General features: G+C 31.8%; 3 protein-coding genes across 3 annotated transcripts; all 3 read left to right on the forward strand.

Moving 5' to 3' along the window:
- The first annotated feature begins 783 nt into the window (after positions 1-783).
- On the forward strand, positions 784-4776 carry LOC123889054 (alpha-galactosidase-like). Its single transcript, XM_045938235.1, has 15 exons — positions 784-965; positions 1222-1280; positions 1391-1447; positions 1834-1868; positions 2050-2153; positions 2299-2374; positions 2483-2541; positions 2638-2703; positions 2956-3039; positions 3142-3206; positions 3460-3542; positions 3714-3804; positions 3890-3939; positions 4244-4384; positions 4471-4776. Exons 1-15 carry the CDS (start codon positions 784-786, stop codon positions 4561-4563), a joined length of 1245 nt encoding a protein of 414 aa, XP_045794191.1. The 3' UTR covers positions 4564-4776.
- A 1772-nt stretch (positions 4777-6548) lies between these two features.
- On the forward strand, positions 6549-21176 carry LOC123921060 (protein PELOTA 1-like). Its single transcript, XM_045973461.1, has 16 exons — positions 6549-6704; positions 6774-6935; positions 7756-7830; positions 7916-7972; positions 8181-8226; positions 8562-8637; positions 8848-8923; positions 9036-9068; positions 9421-9489; positions 9676-9782; positions 10211-10283; positions 10383-10421; positions 11294-11388; positions 11886-11992; positions 12579-12664; positions 20785-21176. The coding sequence occupies exons 1-15, from the start codon at positions 6654-6656 to the stop codon at positions 12650-12652; spliced, it is 1140 nt and encodes a 379-aa protein (XP_045829417.1). The 5' UTR covers positions 6549-6653; the 3' UTR covers positions 12653-12664; positions 20785-21176.
- Positions 15113-21176, forward strand: LOC123921050 (protein PELOTA 1-like). Its single transcript, XM_045973452.1, has 15 exons — positions 15113-15242; positions 15322-15483; positions 15874-15948; positions 16055-16111; positions 16274-16319; positions 16629-16704; positions 16902-16977; positions 17090-17122; positions 17615-17683; positions 17860-17966; positions 18391-18463; positions 18556-18594; positions 19716-19810; positions 20304-20410; positions 20699-21176. The coding sequence occupies exons 1-15, from the start codon at positions 15192-15194 to the stop codon at positions 20770-20772; spliced, it is 1140 nt and encodes a 379-aa protein (XP_045829408.1). The 5' UTR covers positions 15113-15191; the 3' UTR covers positions 20773-21176.
- Positions 21177-22013: the final 837 nt, after the last annotated feature.

The following is a 22013-nucleotide window of genomic DNA, read 5'->3' on the forward strand; positions in this document are numbered from 1 at the left end:
ATCAGCGGCGGCGCGTCAAGCACAGATAGTGACGAGATGGAGACACTAATTGCTTTTAGTCTCTTCTCTTCCATTCACAAATTGTTTTTAGTATCTTCTCCTCCATTCACATCATATCGTCATACTTAACATTAAATGTTTTCAGTCTCTTCTCCTCCATTTGCATCATCATCAAATAACGTTTAGTAAAAAAAAATCAAATAACAATTTGTGAATGTGTGTCTAGTTAATTTATTCAAAAAATAAAATTTCATTATTGAGTACTTCTCCGATACACATCGGAAAGTATCCCAAACGTGTACGATATTTTTTTATTGAAAAATTAAATTTCACTGAATACTTCTTCAATACGTATTGGAAAGTATCAAACATGTATTGATGTTGGATACGTATCTGACATGATAGTTAAACAATTAGAACATCGGATTTTCCTAGAATGGCAGTCATAGGAAAACAGAAAAGTCAAAATAAAAACAAGATAAAAAGATAGCAACAAAATGATGTATATATTGTTATGATGAAGATAAACATTACTATTAAATTCTATAGTCAATTCATTCATTTGGATCTAGTGAACAAGCTGATAAATGAACCAAAACTAATTTCTATTTTGAACAACAATATTAATAATTTCTTCTTCTACTTGTTCTCTTTCACTTATTCCCCCATGTCAGCAATCATCAAATTGTGTGCAACTTTGATCCTATAAATATGGTAATGCAATAACTCATATTCATTCATCCTCTCCTTATTAGAAGTGTAGGTTAATTAATAATTAGAGCAATGGCTAAGATGATGGTGCTTGCGGTTTTAATGTTTGTTGTTTTCATAAATATTTCAAGTGTTCCATCATCTTCAGCTGCTCGGTTATTAGGGAACAATAATAAAACCAACATATCCAATATAGGAAATAAGGTTAAGAGTTATATGTTACAAAATGGACTTGGTCACACACCTCCCATGGGGTATGCTATACACCTCTTTATCTCTTTCATTCAGTTATATCTATTTAACTCAGTTGGTAGGAACATCACATTTTATATGCAGTGATTAAGGTTCAAACTTCTCCGGATACCCCATTTATCCATCTAAATGGTGGAATTTCTAGTCATTAAGCTAACTAACCAAAAAAAAATTCCTTTCTTTTTTGTTACGCACAAATAAATATAGACAATTTTTTATTCATAATTTGGTAATTAATTATACATATATAATGTGTAGATGGAATAGTTGGAACCATTTTGGCTGTGATATTAATGAAAGTTTAATCCGAGATACAGGTATATATATATTCATTATCATTATTAATTATGATGTGTCCAAGTTATTATTTTTACAAAATTATATATATAATTGTGTTCTAAATTAATTTATTGTTTTATTATTTCAGCTGATGCAATGGTGTCAACTGGTCTTGCTGCTTTGGGGTACAAATATATTAATTTAGGTAAGCAACAACTACGTCTCTACTACTATACTTACTCTTTATTTTTCTTTTTTTGACAAAAGGTACTCTTTATATTGGGTATATTTAGTTAATAATTACATAAATAAATAAAAAATTTACAATAGTTTTGTAATCCATATTAGAGGAAGAATAAAGAATTATAATATTTATTTGAATTTAATTGAGTATATATGTGCACAAACAATATATAATAGTCATATTCATAGTTTCTCGTCTAATATGTTTTTCTAAAATTTCCTATCAACATAATTTAATATATTTTTAAAATATTTCTTGTCAAAATATCATACGTAAAATATCATATAGACCTATAATTTTGAACAAGAAAAAACCATTTAAATAATATAAATTTGTATGTTTTCCAGATGATTGTTGGGCAGAACTTAATCGAGACTCAAAGGTATTTAATATTTATATCATGTTTCAATTTTCTTCTTTCCATTGATTTGCATTAGTTTTTTTCTTCCTATATTAATCCTTGTTTCTGTTTAAAAAGTATAGGTGAAGTGAATTTAAATATATAGAAACTATAATATTATATATTGTCTATATATATATCTCTCACAAATTTAAGATGTTAGGGAAATATGGTTCCCAAGGCATCAACATTTCCTTCAGGAATCAAAGCTCTAGCTCATTATGTTCATAGGAGAGGCTTGAAGTTGGGAATTTATTCAGATGCTGGGTAAAAAATTAAATTGTATTTGATAATCATGACTACGATCGATCGCAATTATTTTTACTGATCTCTATTTGTCTTATGCAGAGATTTGGTTAATAATATATTGTCCGTTAAAAAAAGATTATGACAACTTACCATTTTTGTGCAGAAATTTTACTTGTAGTAAACGTATGCCTGGATCGCTTGGCCATGAAATACAAGATGCCAAAACATTTGCTTCTTGGGTATATCATATATGCATACATAATTTAAGTTATTTTTAATCTCTATCAAAATTATATCATATGTATAAGCTTAAGTTGTTAACTAACATTGATTTAAATATTTTATAGGGAGTAGACTATTTGAAGTATGATAATTGTGAAAATAATGGTATAAGTGTTAGAGAAAGGTATTTAATTTATGGCCTTCAAATGCAAATAGGTATCCGCATACTTAATGTTTTATAAAATCAGTACTTACTCATTTCATATATTTTGTAAATCAGGTACCCGCCAATGAGTGAAGCCTTGTTAAAATCTGGAAGGCCAATTTTCTTCTCTATGTGTGAATGGTGAGTTGAGATGGTAGTGTATTTCGGGTCTGGATTAAACACAGTAACTGCATGTTCGATTTAAAAACGTTCGAGATCGTTTATAGTTAATTTTATTAATATGTAATCTGAGTCATCCAATCTAAAATCGACGATCAAGATTTATAACAACGTGTTGTTAAAACAGCAGGCAATCCTCGTCCGTGATGTTTTTCTCGTATATAAATAATATTCTATTTTCTATTTTCTTCTGAATGCTTTTCTAAATCATAGGGGATGGGAAGATCCAGCAACATGGGCAAAAAGTGTAGGAAATAGTTGGAGAACAACAGGAGATATTGAAGATAATTGGAATAGGTGAGAAATTAATTAATGCTTATGATAAATTATATATTGCAATGTTTTGTTGTTTTTCTTCATTTTTTATATTATGATCAAATCACTTTATTTCATCTGCAGCATGACTACTATAATAGATGCAAATGACAAATGGGCATCTTATGCTGGACCAGGAGCATGGAATGGTAATTTTTTTTTATTAGTAAATATAATATATAGAAAAATCAAAACGATCAGAGTACAAAGAACATGAAGAGTAAACTAAAAACATAAATATAAAATCAGCTATACGCAACAATAAAAGAAAATCTAAATCAGAGACAAGAAGACAGCTTCATACTAATAGTGAAATGTTATGCATATTAAACTTAAGATCGTTGTACAATTACATCAAACTCCAACATCTCATATTTATCATTGCTATTTGGATATTATTAGATCCTGATATGCTCGAAGTTGGAAATGGAGGCATGACTACAGAGGAATATCGTGCACATTTCAGCATTTGGGCATTAGCTAAGGTGCATGAAAAAAAAATTATATACCTATTGCGGGGATCGAACCGTGATCCTCCCTACCAAGTTCAGCGTCAATTACCATTGAACCAACTAACTTGGTATTATATACCTATTGTTGAAACATTGTAATATATCATGTATTTGTTGTTTAACTTTTTTATTGGATTTAAATAGGCTCCTTTATTAGTTGGTTGTGATATTCAAGCAATGGATAATACAACATATGAATTGATAACCAACTCTGAAGTTATTGCAGTAAACCAAGGTAAATAGACTTTTTTGAAAGATAAATGTGTTTATTTATTCAATAAAGGATGTTTTGAAATCCACATGCTTCTTTGGTCTTGTAGACAAACTTGGAGTTCAAGGAAAGAAAGTCAAAAGCAACAATGATTTAGAGGTAATATTATACTCTTTCCCTTAATGACCTCTTTTTTTTTTCACCACCAGTTTAATCTGGTTCGAGGGTCAGTTCTGATATCAAGTGATTCCAGCGTCCTTCCGATTGTAGTTGCGGGAGATCGAACCGTGGTCCTCCCCAACTAAAATGACCTCTTAATTGATGTTGCACTAAACTCGCATCGTGACTTTTCTTGAAAATTCATAATTAAAAAATAATAAACATACATATGTGATACAAATGCATGTGCAAATTGTGTCACATTTCTTGCACACAACTTCTTAATACAAAGTTATGGTGTCAGGTGTGGGCAGGTCCTCTAAGTAAAAATAAATTAGCAGTAGTCTTATGGAATAGAAGTTCATCAAATGCAACAGTGACTGCATCCTGGTCTGACATAGGCTTGGAACCAAACACTATAGTTGATGCAAGAGATTTATGGGAGGTAAGATAGTTACACTTGTTTTTCTCTTTATTGTGCAAATTAATTTAAATGCATATGGTTTTGATGAAACATATTGATTTTTGCAGCACTCAACACAATCATTGGTTTCGGGTGAAATCTCTGTTGAGTTAGATTCACATGCTTGTAAGATGTATGTTCTAACACGTAAAAAGATTTAAACTCGGGTGCAAAAGAAGAAAATAAACAAGCGCCGTCAGTTCTTGACTCGTACTATGTTGGCAAATCAATCACTTGTTTATTGCGAATAAAGGGGAGGGACAAATAAAGAAATATGTTAAACTATTTCATCTTGAAATGTAAGAATAAATGTACAAGTCATGTTGTCAATGAGCTTCTAAATGTATTTGCAGTTAGATGCAATGTGATCCATTTGATTTTGATGCAATAACGTTTTCAAATCTCGTTGACACTAAATAAAGAATTAAGTTATGGAAGGGCCACAAAATGTTGTGCAAATCATAACTGATAATGATCATGTTTTTGTAAGGCTGCTGGAACGTTGATTGAAGCTTAATTCAAACATATATTTTGGACTCACCTTGTATGGTCCATACATTGAATTTAGCATTGAAAAATATTTGAGCAACTAGGAATATTGATGGAAATGAAAATGAAAATGTTTATAATGAATGCAATTGGATCATCACATATGCGGTTGATGAAGCATCTTTTATCAAGACTTTCATAATAACTAACTCTATGGCATTGGCTATTTTCAATAAATTTTCCACTTTGAAAAACTTCTTTGCAAATAATGGTCATTAGTGATAGGTGGAATACTTATAGAGAAGATAACTAACCAAGAGCTACATATGTAAGAAATTAACGAAAAATGTTAGTTGTGTATCACATATTCACATATCAAAGGATTATGTTAAACATAATACATTACATAATATTTAGATGTCAAATATTATTTCAATTTTTTAAGTTATAGTAATTTTTCGTATGAATAAGAATTTTATGTATTGTGTAAATCAATATTTTGCATTAACGAGAAAATGTTAGTTGAACGCATTGTTCATGAAAAAATTTAGAATTAAATATATTTTGAGTAGTTTAGTGAAATTCCAATCATAAAGTGAATAAATGAAGTGTTCGAGTTTTAATTTCGACCCTTACTTACAGTGGTGAACCGGCGGAAGAAATATTATGAAATGGAGGTCGGGATCCGAGCAATGGATATGACCAGTCATGAAAAAATGGAGGTACATGCAGAAGATACTCGGACGCCCAAGTCAGTATAAGCTTGAGCTGGAAGTAGAGGTTAGAGTGAGACATATCTTGTGAGGTTTTGAAGGGTATATATAGATCAATGAATGTGGCATTGGGCCGGTGAATGTTGTGGCATTGGGCCGGTGAATGTGACATAAACCAATGAATGTGACATTAGACTTGATTCAGCCAAAAAAATTTAGTGGACGTTAAATACATTTTAAGTTCTTATAAATATGCGAACCTTTAAGTTTAGTCTCTACATTAGAAAAATGCTAATTTTAGTCCTTTAAAAACGATAGCTAGTACACTTTGTCCTTGGAGTAAATGGGTGATAATTAGGCTGCCGATATTATGAGTGTGCATGTAATGTGCATATTTTAATTGAATTGGCGTCCATGTGGCATGGTGATTCACATTTTTTAGTTATTTAAGATTATAAATTGATTTTTTTAAAAAAATAAATTTTGTTGACACAAAACAATAATTTAAATATTTTTTTTACTTAAATAATTTAAACAATATTAATCATATATAAATCACTAACGTAGTACGGAAGCGGGAAGGAATATCAAGCGTTAGCTCTTGAATCCACCACCAAACTTGAGAAAATTCACTATATTTTATTGAATGAAAAAAAATTTGTTACAATAGTTTATCTTAAATAGTAGAAAAAAAAAAACAAATCTACATAAAAGATACTAAAATAAAATAACAAATCTAGCTAAATAAAAATAACAAATCTCACTAAAACATAATAAAATAAAAATAACAAATCTATGGTAAAATTAAATCTTATCTATTTTCCAAGCGGCCTCCATCAATTAATTACCCGATTCCTTTTCTTAAGGTAAATCCCTAATTCCCAATTTATCTCTCAAATTCATCCATTCAAACCCAAAACCCTTTTCTTCTGCACCGCTGTCGTTTAGTAAAATAAAGGGTGCGAATAGCATTACTGTTTAGTAAGAACGTATTGAATAAAAAGAAAGAAAGAAATAGAAGTTAAACGAAGTAACAGAAAACAACAGATATGAAAATCGTTCGTAAAGACTTGGCGCGCAATGGCCCTGGATGCGTTAAGGTTCGTTACAAAGATGAATGAATTCAATTTAATCGTAAAATTTGTAACTAACTTTTTTCTGTTACACAGATGGTGCCAGTGGATTCAGATGATTTATGGTATGTATATAACTTGATAGCTCCTGGTGATTCAATCATGGCAGTTACTTTCAGGAAGGTTCTTAGAGGAGCTGATAATGGTGGAAGAGATGCTCATCGTTTTAAACTTAAATTGGAAATTGAAGTTGAAGATGTATGTACTTGTAATTTCACCCCAAGTGTTTTTACTTTTTAGAGTTTAAAGATATGCACATTAAATAATTTTATACCGACAACCAATTTTTCATGTCACATTAAGAAAGTATCAATCATTAGTTGGTTCAGTGGTGATTGACGCTAAACTTGGTAGGGAGGACCACGGTTCGATCCCCACAACTCCAATCGTGAGGGGGCTGGAACCACTTGATTTCAGAAGACCTCTAAAAACTTATGGTAAAAGCTAAAAAAAAAAAAAAAAAAAAATAGGGTGACTAGGTGTAATACATGGTGGTTGTTGTTATTGGTTGACTACTTGACTGTACTGAAATATTTTATTTCTTTCTTTTTTTCCATGTTTCTTATTAATTAAGATTTAATTTTTATGCATTGATACGTAAAACTTTTTTTAAGCATTATTTCAATTTCGTTAGTAGAGTAGTGTTTTATTGTGATTTAAGTAGATGCGTGTGTAAAAATGTTTTATACTTGTGGTTTGTGGTGCCTAGAAATTAATTGAGAAAAAAGGAATATGCACCGACGGTCTAATTTTACAATGTCAGCCAATAACAACCATATTTTCCACCCCATCATCTCATTTAACCCCACTTTCTTGATATGGCATGAAAAATTGATAATTTTTTATTGGATGACTGTGTAAAACTCTTTTACACTGTCAGTGCATCTCCGTTAAACTCAAATTAATATCTTATTTTTATTTTTTTGGTTAAAAGATTAATATATTTTTATGATGTAGCAAGAGTTGGGTTTTGAGTGACTTTTTAAGGTTTGTTTTGTCTGTGTTTTTTTGGTTCCAGGGTGTGGATTATGATAAAGAAGGTTCAGTTTTGCGTGTTCGAGGGAAGAACATTCTAGAGAACGAACATGTCAAGGTAGTTAGTTGGTTAGTTATAAGGAACTGTCAGTCTCAGTTTCAACTGATGGATTTGACTTTTTATATTTGATTATTGGATGCAGATAGGAGCATTCCATACTTTAGAACTTGAGTTACAGCGACCTTTTGTGATCAGGAAGGTAATTGTTGTGATTCTTGTTTTTTCGTGATGTAATTGTGTTATATTATATATCTGTTTTGTGTTCATATGAACTATATCTTTTTAGTTCGATATATCATCTTGTTTAAAATTATGAAAGTAATATCTCAATTCGGGGAGATTTATGACAATTTATTTTTTCTTTCAAAGAATCATGATTACGAAAGATTGTGTTTTGCATTTTGTAGGATGTCTGGGATTCATATGCTTTAGAGGTACTCCAGCAGGCCTCTGGTATGTTATCGTTTATTTGATGAATCTGTCAATTCTATAATAGGCGTTTATACTAATATGTGTTTGTGGGAACCATGGGAAATAATGGATCTGCTAGTTTATGTAATATATCTTTAACCCTGCACCCATTTAAAGTAGGGAAAAATGTGCAAAAGTGAAGTAATTAAGTAAATGTTTCATGTAGAATCACATTCATATTCTTCTTCAAAAAAAGAATCACATTCATATTCATTAAGGAAAATGGAAGTCATGTTCTTCATCTGGTCGGCTTGTAATATGATTGTTGGTGTAAACAATGTCAATATGGTAAACAATATTCCATGTTTATTTTTCAGATCCTGCTGCAAGTGCTGATCTAGCCGTGGTGTTAATGCAAGAAGGATTAGCCCATATCCTCCTTGTTGGTAGAAGGTACTATATTAGTAACATTCATTAAATAGGTTTCACTTATCATTTTTATATTAAGATGATATTTAGACTATTTGGTCAGCATTGGATAGAGTAGTAGGATTGTTGGTGTCTGGTGTGTTTGATTTCTGTGTGAAACCACATACCATGTATATTAAATACTTGTTCTTCTTGTTGATGTATTTATTCATCATCTTATGACTGACATAACAGTATGACTGTTACTCGTTCACGGATAGAAGCTTCAATTCCTCGCAAGCATGGGGCTGCAATTGCTAGTTATGAGAAAGTATGTTCTCTCTGTCTGCCTCTCTTTTAAAATGATAATAGTTACATACTTCTGTAAATGAATTCTATAACATGATTGCTCCAATTCTAAAGCATTGTCCTCCTTTTTGTAGGCTTTGAATAAGTTCTTTGAGAATGTTTTGCAGGTAAATTCTTCCCGAGTACTTGTATTTCTCATGCTTAGCATTTATTCTCATTCGTGATATATATATATATATATATATATATATATATAAAATTGAAAAATGGGTTGATTATGATTTATAGAACTTATTTTTCAATACAAAGGGGTTTGTTCAATTTAAAGAATATGTGCTAGTGATCTGCTGCGAGTTTGTATACTCAAATCTTTATAAGCTTATTTGTGCTGCACTAGATATAACTTATAAGTTGCCTGCTCATTCTTTATTCACCAGTGTTAAATATATTTATTCTTTTGCCAACAAAATTGAGAAAGGGGCACGCACAAGTTTAATTGATCCTGCTGATCTTTTTTAGGCATTCTTGAGACATATAGATTTCAACGTGGTTCGTTGTGCTGTAATTGCAAGTCCTGGATTTACAAAAGTATGTAACTATTCCCTATTCTTTCAATTTGGGCTTCTTCTTTCTTAGTGAGCATTTACAATTTGATACCACACATACATTTCTTAATGACAATGATATGCATGCATAAGCTCAGACAGATTTGATATAGTTTAGTGTGTTTGTTATGCTTATTATTTATCTTATATGTCTCTATTTCTGTTACAGGATCAGTTTCATCGTCACTTATTTTTGGAGGCAGAAAGAAGACAGCTGCGACCTATTATTGAAAACAAATCACGCATCATTCTCGCACACACAAGCTCAGGATACAAGTATGGTTGCTTTCTTCATTGCATCTTCTCTTCTCCTCTCTATTCCTATGTTTATATGAGTTTAAGAAAGCCTTGTTAGGTAACTAGCCTTAAGTAACATGAAAACTATAGTTAATTATATGAAAACCTTGTGACTTTTTATTGTTGTATGTTGTAACCCATAATTTTCCAGTATTTTAACACTTGATTCTACTCAAGTTGTACCGTTCCTTTTAGGCTGGCGTTTAAATTATGTTTTGTAGTTGTATCTGCTCTACATAGACATTTTAAGTGAATGCCAAATTTCATGTTTTTTCTCCTTAAAATGCGGAAACAAATGTTGGCAATCATAGATTCACACGCTGTTGTTTTAAGGATGGACTTTGCTGGTGGGTACCGCAGTATTTGATTTAACTTATCACTTTCACATTACAATTTCTTATCTGTAGGCATAGCTTAAAAGAGGTTCTGGATGCTCCAAATGTTATGAGTATGATAAAAGATACTAAGGCAGCACAAGAGGTACCATCAAAACCAAAGTACTAGACATTTTTTGCTGAGTTATTTCCTTATCCTGTTTAGTTGAGTCTGAAACAAGAGTTATTCTTTCGTTTTCTTCAGGTTCGAATTCTGAAGGAGTTTTACGACATGCTATCAAATGTCAGGTTCTATGCTTGAAATGCGTTTGTTTGCCTTGCCTATATTTATGGTTGAAATGTCATTTTCACTTTTTAAAATTTCTGCCGCCACTGATTTGAGAATTGGTTCATTTTTAAGATTTGATAGGGCAAGACACTCTAAGTTTGACTGGATCATTAGGGCAGAAGAGTGTTGATCTTTTAGTCTGTTGCATGATGAATTTTTATTATGAAGATGCTTACTTTATTGAAGCTACTCAAGAGTAGTACATCTTCCATGAAATTTCATTCTAATTTGTTTATACCTCAAGTTGCCCAATTTTTTTTATCAAAAAGACACATACTATCATAAAACTGTATTTTCCCCTTTATTAGTGCAGGGGAACTACTTCAGGTTCATTTAATTGTTTAATTTGAATATTTAATATAATTGATTACCTCTGTGATACAAGAATACAGATACAGGTAGGGTGAAAGTATCAGATACAACACCAGAGTTATACAAGGATAGAACTTTTGTTTAAAATTTGGCTACATAGCATATTATCAAATGATATTGCAAAATGCATAGAAAACATTACAACATCTCATGTAGGTCATAAATAAAACACATAGATGGGCTATTCCGTTGATTAAGGCAAAAGTTGAGAATAAATAAAATCAGCTTAGGCATGGGAAATACATTACAATCTAATATTTATCAAGTATTTGAGTATTAAGTACTGTATCAATATCTACACTGGAATTGGTAGTATGTATTGTGTGTGTGTGTGTGTGTGTGTGTGTGTGTGTGTGTGTGTGTGTGTGTTTGTTTTATTGGTTATTGGTTATCCTCTGTTTCTCCCTTAAACTAAATGTCACAAATCCTGATTGAATAATTTTTGGGTGGAACAGGATTCATCACGTGCTTGTTATGGAGCAAAACATGTTGAGGTTGCCCATGAACGTCTAGCTGTGCAAATGCTTCTCATTGCAGATTCTCTTTTCAGGTTTGTAAGATATTCTGAATCAAGCAACATGCTGGATTGTTTTATCTAATTAGTGAAAGTGGTGGCAACACCAACGCTCTCTAACACACGTCACAATCTACTCTTCAATAATAGTAGGTGAAATTCATTTGAATCTCACCAAACATACAGTGGAATGCACATGATTTAGTGAATCCTACATAAATAAGAGTGTGTTGAGAATTAAAAGGGTGTTTGAGTATGTTGCATTCACTTTGACAATGTGTATCCTGCATTTTCGTTTAGTTCAACCATGTATCTTATCTATTCACATTCTTGGAAATGGTTTAGATAAAAAGTCTTTGAATATGTTTTAGTTGTGAGTCGTTATATCATATGATAACTGGATTTTATCTCTGTGATTGTTTACGATTAGCTTGGGATATGTGATGTAATGCAACCCAGAAAATGTTCTTTTTGATGTTGCGATAGATAACTGTGGCTTAAATATAAATTTATCTGCACGATTTTGGTTACAGGAATGCAGATATACCAAAGAGGAAAAAGTATGTTAACTTGGTTAATTCAGTTAAGGATTCTGGAGGTTCTGTTCATGTATTTTCATCCATGCATGCCTCTGGAGAACGTAAGTTGTATTACTTTCTTTACTTTCTTTCTTTTTGGGTCTGTGGAGTGTGGGATATTGTTTAAGGATCCAATGAACTGAAAACCTCGGATAATGTGTGTTAGAGATAATATAAAATCATTGATGTGACCTTATCCAAACAGCTTAAGCTTTTGAGATAATCGGTTATTTGACATGGTATCAGAGCCTCTATGACTAAGTGGTCTAGAGTTCGATCCCCGCTCCCCTCACTTTCTAATTATAAAGTGGAATTTAAGCATATGGTAGGTGGGCCTATGCATTATCCACGCTTCAAGCCCAAGTGGGCTCTTGCATGAGGGGGCGTGTTAGAGATAATATAAAACCATTGATGTGACCTTATCCAAACAGCTTAAGCTTTTGGGATAATCGGTTATTTGACAATGTGGTAAAGACGGTACAAAGTATTAGGATAGCTAAACTAAAGATTTTCCAATTTTTTTCTTCCTCCCGCTTTTTATTAGAGATGCTGTTGTGTGAAAGTAAATGAAACTTCTAGTTAAGCATATACGATTGAATTTTCTATTTGTTTGATATTTCATTTTGCCAAATTTACTTTGATGAACAGAACTAGAGCAGATAAGTGGCATTGCTGCAATTCTTCGGTTTCCTCTCCCCGATCTTGAAGACATTGAGATGTAATAGACAGTGTTGGTCAAACAAGTTGGTACTATTCGTAAATACACAGCTGATGTTGCAACATCCCCCGACGACTCCTGGGGCGAGATGCTGAGTTTGCTAGATCTGATGAACCAGGGAGCTTGTAGTATAAAGTGTAAAGCAGGCAATGATAAGTAATAGTTTTTAGTTATATTTGATGCCAAGTATCTATTCTATGGGGTGGATACTTGTGCTACTGGGTATTTAAATGTAACATTTATACTTCCAAATTCCCATCACCAGTTGGGTAAAAATGAATTGATTATGATATTTGATGCCAAGTTATATTTTTTAGGAGATTCTTTTTTTACAGAATTAATTAAATTTTTGAGTTAATACTCCATTTTAGTGATATAAATAGAGCATTGCAATTGTACTAAAAAAAAGATAAGAGTATTGGCTTTGATCATAAAGTTCGATTAAATGTGTTAAAGAGTGGTGTGATAAAGGTGTGATAACAAGTTCGATTTTCATCTTCAACAAAAATTAGTAAGGGGGTCTATTGGATTGAGATTTCACAAGACTATTTTGACAAAAAAAAATTTGAAGATTTTAAAAAACTTTGTGAGATTGTATTGATTTTGTAAGATTTTAAATTATTTTTTACAATCAAGATTTTTAACACAAGAATCTGTGAAATTTTATATCATAGACTTTTGAGATTTCAAAGACTTTATAAACTTTTAAGATTTAAATGCCTCAATAAATTCAATACAAATTTCTTCTTAAAAAAAATAATGAATCAATCGATGAAAATGAATCATTCCTTTTTTTTTTTAACCAAAAATGAATCATTCCTTGAAAATATCAATCATCAATCAATCAATATCAAATTAAACCAATGAATCAATTTTATTTTTTTTAAAAAAAAAATAAACTATGAATGGTTGAAGAATCATGTTTTTTGTTGTAACAAGTTGCAGAATTTTTTTTTTTCAAAGTTGTATATATTATATATATAATGATCGAAATAAGGATCATGTTACAGAATATGTATTTGGCGTATACGAAGAATCATTCTGCAATCATATATGTTTTTTTTGGCATATAGATCGATGTATATGATCAACGATTTCAAATTAAAATTGTTGTATATGATAGTTATTCAAAAAGACAATTGAAAAGTACAGAAGGTTGTAAAAAATAGAACGTGAACACCAATTTTGTAAAAAGTCTTTGGAAGAAAAGAAAAGTCTTGAGGGTTGAAGTGGGATTGTTAGATGACAAAGGTATTTATATTTTCAACAAAAAAGTCCCTCAAAATCCATTCTACAAAAGAATCCATCAAAATCAATATATTTTTGAATACCTAGAGACATTTTTAAAGTCATACGAAATTTCAATCGAATACCCACTGATTTTGTTGCCTTGAAAAAAAAATCTTAATTATCTTAATTGAATACCACAAGATTTGTTTATATTTTATAAAAGTATTGATTGAATATCACAAGATTCTTTTTCTATAAAAAAGTCTTTAAAATCCTTTGAAATCTTAATTGAATACACCCTCCTAAATTAACATTTTAACAATAAAAAAACTCTCTTGGAATTTTTAATGTTATAATAAACTAATGATGCTAACCAATAGTTGGTTCAGTGGTGATTGGCGCTGAACTTGGTAGGGAGGACCATTTGATGCCAAAACTGTCTCCCGAACCAGATTAAACTGGTAGCGAAAGAAAAAAAAAAACTAATGATGCTAACTTGGAACCTAGAATAATGTTAGCGACTTGGATTTGGTGCAGTCGACACCCTTGACTACACATGCAGTCAATGAGATTAAGATCATTCGATCAAAATTGAACGATTGATATTTAAAGATAAGATTTTTATATTTTAACTGCACTGAATCCATGTGCTAATGTTAGTCGTGATATAAATTGGATATCGTAACTCTCCATATAAAAATATGGTCCATTTTTTTCCTTTTCCATGTCATAAATATAAAATACCCACCACCGTTTAGAATTGACAAATCTTTTTGTTATTTATGAAACATTAGAGATTAAAACTCATAAAATAAGGGGTGCGAATAGCATTACTCTTTAGGCTCTGTTTGGTAAAATTAAGCTATAAATTAGCTTATAGTTGAAAAGTTAGCTGATACTGATAGCTGAAAAGCTAGTTGATTGAAATTAAAGTGTTTGGTAAAATTAGCTTTTTAAGTGATTGATAAATATAAAAAGACATAAAAGGATATTTATATGTAGTGGGTAGTTTTTGTTTTAGTGGGTAGTTTTTTATTTTATAAAAAATAATAAAATTAAAGGTTAAAAATGGAAAAAACTGTAAAAAGCTATAAGTTATAAGCTCAAACGCTACTTGAAATAGCATCTCAAAAAAAGTTATAAGCTCGTGACAAAAGTTTTTTACCAAACACTTTATTTTTTTCAAACAAGCTTATAAGCTAGTCCAATAAACTATAAGCTAGCTTATTGGACTTACCAAACATACCTTAGTAAAAACGAATTGAATAAAAAGAAAAAAGAGAAGTAAAACGAAGTAACAGAAAACAGCAGATATGAAAATCGTTCGTAAAGACTTCGTGCGCAATGGACCTGGAAGCGTTAAGGTTCGTTCAATTTTCCCCAATTTTCACACAAGAATTCAATTTAATTGCAAAATTTGTAACTAACTTTTCTGTTACACAGATGGTTCCAGTGGATTCAGATGATTTATGGTATGTATATAACTTGATAGCTCCTGGTGATTCAATCATGGCAGTTACTATCAGGAAAGTTCTTAGAGAAGCTGCTAATGGTGGAAGAGATGCTGAACGTGTTAAAATGAAATTGGAAATTAAAGTTGAAGATGTATGTACTTGTTTTTTCGCCTCGAATGTGTTTATAGAGTTTAAAAGATATGCACCGTAAAATAATTTTACACAGACAACCAATCGTCCATATCATGTAAAGAAAGTGGTGTGACGTGGTGGAATATATGTTGTTGTTATTAGTTGACTGTATTATTTTACACTATCGGTGCATGTTACTTTTTTTTCGTGTTTTTATTAGGATTTAATTTTTATGTATTGGTACTGTAAAACTTTTTTACGCATGCATTCAATTTCGTTAATAGAGTAGTGTCTTATTGTGATTTAAATAGATGCCTGTGTAAAAATGTATATATTTTTATTATGTAGCAATAATTGGGTTTCGAGTGACATTTTAAGGTTTGTTTTGTCTGTGTTTTTTTGGTTCCAGGGTGTGGATTATGATAAAGAAGGTTCAGTTTTGCGTGTTCGGGGGAAGAACATTCTAGAGAATGAACATGTCAAGGTAGTTAGTTAGTTAGTTAGTTAGTTAGTTAGTTAGTTAGTTATTTACTGTCAGTCTCAGTTTCAACTAATAAATTGAACTTCTCATATTTGATTACTTGTTGCAGATAGGAGCATTCCATACTTTAGAACTTGAGTTACAGCGACCTTTTGTGATCAGGAAGGTAATTGTTATGATTCATGTTGTTGTTTCTTTCGTGTTGTAACTGTTGTTATATTATTTGTGTGCTTTGCATTCGTATGAACTAGATATTTTAAAATTATGAAAATAATATCTCAATTCGGGGAGATTTATGACAATTTGTTTTTCTTTTTGCCTTTTGTAGGATGTCTGGGATTCTTATGCTTTGGAGGTACTCCAGCAGGCATCTGGTATGTTATCGGTTATCTGATAAAACTGTCAATTTTACGATACATGTTTATATTAATATGTGTTTGTGGAAACCATGGAAACTCATGCAACTTCTATTTTATGTAATATATCTTTAATCCTGCACTGCACCCATTGAAGTAGGGAAAATGGTGAAAAAGTGAAATAATTAAGTAAATGCTTCATGTAGAATCACATTCATATTTAGTAAACAAAATGGAAGTCATAATCCTCATCTGGTTGGCTTGTAATATGACTGTTGGTGTAAATAATGTCAATATGGTAAACAAAATTCCATGTTGATTTTGCAGATCCTGCTGCAAGTGCTGATCTAGCTGTGGTGTTAATGCAAGAAGGATTAGCCCATATCCTCCTTGTTGGTAGAAGGTACTGTATTAGTAACATTCATTAAATAGGTTTCACTTATCATTTTTATATTAAGATTAAGATGACCATTCGATAGAGTAGTAGGATTGTTGGTGTTGGGTGTGTTTGATTTCTGTCTGGAACCACAGACCATGTATATTAAATACTTGTTCTTCTTGTTGATGTATTTATTCATCATGTTATGACTGATATAACAGTATGACTGTTACTCGTTCACGGATTGAAGCTTCAATTCCTCGCAAGCATGGGGCAGCTATTGCTGGTTATGAGAGAGTATGTTCTCTCTGTCTGCCTCTCTTTTAAAATGATCCTAGTGACATACATCTGTGAATGAATTCTATAACATGACTGTTCCAATTCTAAAGCATCGTCCTCCTTTTTGTAGGCTTTGAATAAGTTCTTTGAGAATGTTTTGCAGGTAAATTCTTCCTGAGTACTTGTATTTCTCATGCTTATATTCTCATCCGTGATATATATTCAATATATAAAATTGAAAACTGGGTTGATTTTGATTTATAGAACTTATTTTTCAATACAAAGAAATAAACTGGTCGGGTGGCTCTATATCTAAGTTGGCTGCTCATTCTTTACTCACTTCCTTATATTGCCATACCGTTGTAGCGTGAGATGACCATGCCAATATTATACCCGTGCACCTAACATGTGTGTCCCAAAGTCTCCAATATATCCAGGAACATGGTATGCCTGGACGAGAATGCCGTGTCTCAAACATCTTTTTATTATATTGATGACTTTGTCTTTGTTATGTTACTTTGTTACTTGCATAAGAGGATATCTTATAAAGGATAAGTTATCCTCATCTTTTGCTAATAATATATTTATTCTTCTGTCCAACAAAATTGAGAAAGGGGCACGCACAAGTTTAATTGATCCTGCTGATCTTTTTTAGGCATTCTTGAGACATATAGATTTCAACGTGGTTCGTTGTGCTGTAATTGCAAGTCCTGGATTTACAAAAGTATGTAACTATTCCCTATTCTTTCAATTTGGGCTTCTTCTTTCTTAGTGAGCATTTACAAATTTGATATCAGACTCACATTTCTTAATGACTATGATGTGCATGCATAAGCTCAGACCGGATTTGGTATAGTTTAGTGTGTGCTTATTATTTTTATGTCTCTATTTCTGTTACAGGATCAATTTCATCGTCACTTATTTTTGGAGGCAGAAAGAAGACAGCTGCGACCTATTATTGAAAACAAATCACGCATCATTCTCGCACACACAAGCTCAGGATACAAGTATGGTTGCTTTCTTCATTGCATCTTCTCCTCTCTATTCCTACTTTTATGAGTTTAAGAAAGCTTTGTTAGTAACTAGTAGCATTAAGTAACATATGAAAATTATAGTTAATTATATGAAAACCTTGTGACTTTTATTGTTGCAAGTTGTAACCCGTAATTTTCCAGTATTTTAACACTTGATTCTTCTCTAGTTGTACAGTTGTTTTTAGGGCTGGCGATTAAATTATGTTTTGTAGTTGTATCTGCTGCATATAGACATTTTAAGTGAATGCCAAATTTCATGTCTTCCTCCTTAAAATGCCGAAACAAATGTTGGCAATCATAGATTCACACACTGTTGTTTTAAGGATGGACTTTGCTAGTGGGTACTGTAGTATTTGATTTAACTAATCACTTTCACATTACAATTTCTTATCTGTAGGCATAGCTTAAAAGAGGTTCTCGATGCTCCAAATGTTATGAGTATGATAAAAGATACTAAGGCAGCACAAGAGGTACCATCAAAACCAAAGTACTACATTCGGAGTTATTTCCTTATCCTGTTTAATTGGGTCTGAAACAAGAGTTATTCTTTCTTTTTCTTCAGGTTCGAATTCTGAAGGAGTTTTACGACATGCTTTCAAATGTAAGGTTCTATGCTTGAAATGATTTTATGTGCCTTGTCTATATTTATGGTGGAAATGTCATTTTCCCTTTTTAAAATTTCTGCCGCCACTAATTTGAGAATTGGTTCATTTTTAAGATTTGATAGGGCAAGACCCTCTTAAGTTTGACTGGATCATTAGGAACTTTGTGTAACTTCATTTGCTTGTAATCATATCATGTCCAAAAGAAGAGTGTTGATCTTTTAGTCTGTTGCATGATGAATTTTTATGACTTTTAGATGCTTGCTTTATTGAAGCTACTCAAGAGTAGTACATCTTCCATGAAATTTCATTTTCATATTTTATTCTAATTTGTTTATAACTCAAGTTGGGTGCTGCAAATGATAGGTGATGATTATGGGGTGCCAACATAGTTGGGATGTCATAGTTATCATGTGATGCCTATGCACGCTAATGTTTTAAAAAAAAAATAGTTTATAACTCAAGTTGCTCAATTTTTTTTATCAAAGAAAAATACTATCATAAAACTGTATTTTCCCCTTTATTAGTGCAGGGGAACTACTTCAAGTTCATTTAATTGTTTATTTTGAATATGTAATATAATTGATTAGCTCTGTGATACAAGAATACAGATACAAGTATTGTGATAGCATCAGATACAACACCAGAGTTGTACAAGGATAGAACTGCTGTTTAAAATTTGGCTACATAGCATATTATGAAATGTTATTGCAAAATGCATAGAAAGCATTACAACATCTAATGTAGGTCATAAATAAAACACTATAGATGGGTTATTCCGTTGATTGAAAGCCAAAAGTTAGCATATAAAAAAAAATAAAAATTCAGCTTAGGCATGGGAAATACATCAAGTATCTGAGTATTAAGTACTGTATCAGTATCTAAACTGTAATTGGTAGTATATATATCAAATTCGAAACACCATCACAGGACATTGTAAAGCATCCATCCTCCTAGGTTTCCCTAAATGCTTGAAAATATGATATCTCGATGTTTTATTAGTTATCCTGTGTTTATCCCTTGAACTAAATGTCACATCAAAGTCGTGAGAATGGCTACCTAAATGTTGCATTTTCAATATCTTAGAAATCCTGATTGAATTTTTGTTGGGGTGGGACAGGATTCATCACGTGCTTGTTATGGAGCAAAACATGTTGAGGTTGCCCATGAACGTCTAGCTGTGCAAACGCTTCTCATTGCAGATTCTCTTTTCAGGTTTGTAAGATATTCTAAAACAAACAACGTGCCAGATTGTTTTATCTAATTGATGAAAGTGTTGGCAACACCAACACTCTCTAACACACATCACAATCTACTCTTTAATAGTAGGTGAAATTCATTTGAATCTCACCAAACATACAGTGGAATGCACATGATTTATTGGATCCTACATAAATAAGAGTGTGTTGAGAATTAAAAGGGTGTTTGAGTATGTTGCATTCACTTTGACATTGTGTATCCTGCATTTTTATTTAATTCAGCCATGTATCTTATCTGTTCACGTTCTTGGAAATGGTTTAAATAAAAAAAGTCTTCGAATATGTTTTAGTTGTGAGTCATTATATCATGATAGCTGGATTTTATCTCTGCGATTGTTTACGATTAGCTTGGGATTTGTGATGTAATGCAACCCAGAAAATGTTCTTTTTGATGTGTGATAGAAAGCTGTGGCTGAAATATAAATTTATCTGCACGATGTTGGTTATAGGAATGCAGATATACCAAAGAGGAAAAAGTATGTTAACTTGGTCAATTCAGTTAAAGATTCTGGAGGTTCTGTTCATGTATTTTCATCCATGCATGTCTCTGGAGAACGTAAGTTGTATTACTTTCACTTCTTTTTTTTCTTTTTTCTTGGGTGTGTGGAGGATTGTGGGATATTTATTTTAGAATCCAATGAACTGAAAACCTCGGATAATGGTAAAGACGGCATGGTACAAGTATTAGGATGTCAAAACTAAAGATTTTCCAATTTTTTTCTTCCTCCACTTTTTATTAGGGATGCTGCTGTGTGAAAGTAAATGAAACTTCTAGTTAAACATTTACGATTGAATTTTCTATTTGTTTGATATTTCATTTTTCCGAATTTACTTTGGTGAACAGAACTAGAGCAGATAAGTGGCATTGCTGCAATTCTTCGGTTTCCTCTCCCCGATCTTGAAGACATTGAGATGTAATAGACAGTGTTGGTCAATCAAGTTGGTGTTTATTTTTATTTTATACTATTCTTAAATACACAGCTGATGTCGCAACAGCCCCCCGAGGACTCCTAGGTTTGCGGGCTGCTGAGTTTGCAAGATCTGATGAACCAGGGGAATTGTAGTATAAAGTGTAAACCAGGCAATGTTAAGTTATAGTTGCTAGTTATATTTGATGCCAAGTATCTATACCATGGGGTGGATGCTTGTGCTCCTGGGTATTTAAATGTAATATTTATACTTCCAAATTCTCATCACCACACTTGCTTAGCATTCCATTTGTTTCTTTTCAAGATACAAATAATGTTTGTGTATATTAATAACATTTTTTGTTATCCTATTTATCTCAATAATTGATTGAGTGAAAACAGTTCTACAAGTTTGATTGTATTTTTTATTTCTATAATTTAAATTTAATATTTGCACTTTTGCTCTTCTAATTGCATGTATAAGATGAATCAATTTTAAGGTGATGCATCAATTGACCTATGAAGGTGGTCCATAAATAGACTTCAAAGTATATTTGATATCATACCCTCTTCTTCCTGGGTTAGGTTATTGTTGGTGTGGCTTTAAACTTTTGATAGACTCGCACAAACTCGTATAGACTTGCGAGTTTATGGCGAGTTTACGAGTCTATAAGTTTTTGAAAAAAACTCAAAATGAGCACAAATTCCCCAAACTTATTTTTTTTTGGAGACCTTAAACATTTTTTTTATTGCGTATGACAGTACACATTTGAAATTTGAAATGTTAAAGAACTTTCACTCTTCTAGTCTCCACCTTCAGCGATGATGACATATAAAGTGTCTTCTCCTTCATTGGCATTTTTCTACCCTTCAACGGCGGAGGCATGGTCCCATTTGTCTCTTGATTTGTTCACGATCGTTTCTCATACTTTATCAGTATTTTTTTCATACTTTATCAGTATTTTTTGGTTACTTTACTATTTTCTTTGTTTTATTATGGAGTGTTTTTGTTAACAATTTTGTGTGTGTGTGTGTGTGTGTGTGTTTGTGTCATTTACAATTGTATAATATATGTGTTACTTATAGGCTTTCAAAACTCATTTTTAATTTTCCATAAACTCGTACGAGTTTACGAGTCGAGTCTACGAGTCGAATTTATAGACCTTTACGAGTCTGAGTAGACTGGCGAGTCTGACAACCTTGGTTACTTGTAGAGTGTTGGCAGTGGCATGGCTTCTGCAGAATAGAGGT

This window comes from Trifolium pratense, linkage group LG1 (genome assembly GCF_020283565.1).
Source record: "Trifolium pratense cultivar HEN17-A07 linkage group LG1, ARS_RC_1.1, whole genome shotgun sequence".
Lineage (NCBI taxonomy): Eukaryota > Viridiplantae > Streptophyta > Magnoliopsida > Fabales > Fabaceae > Trifolium > Trifolium pratense.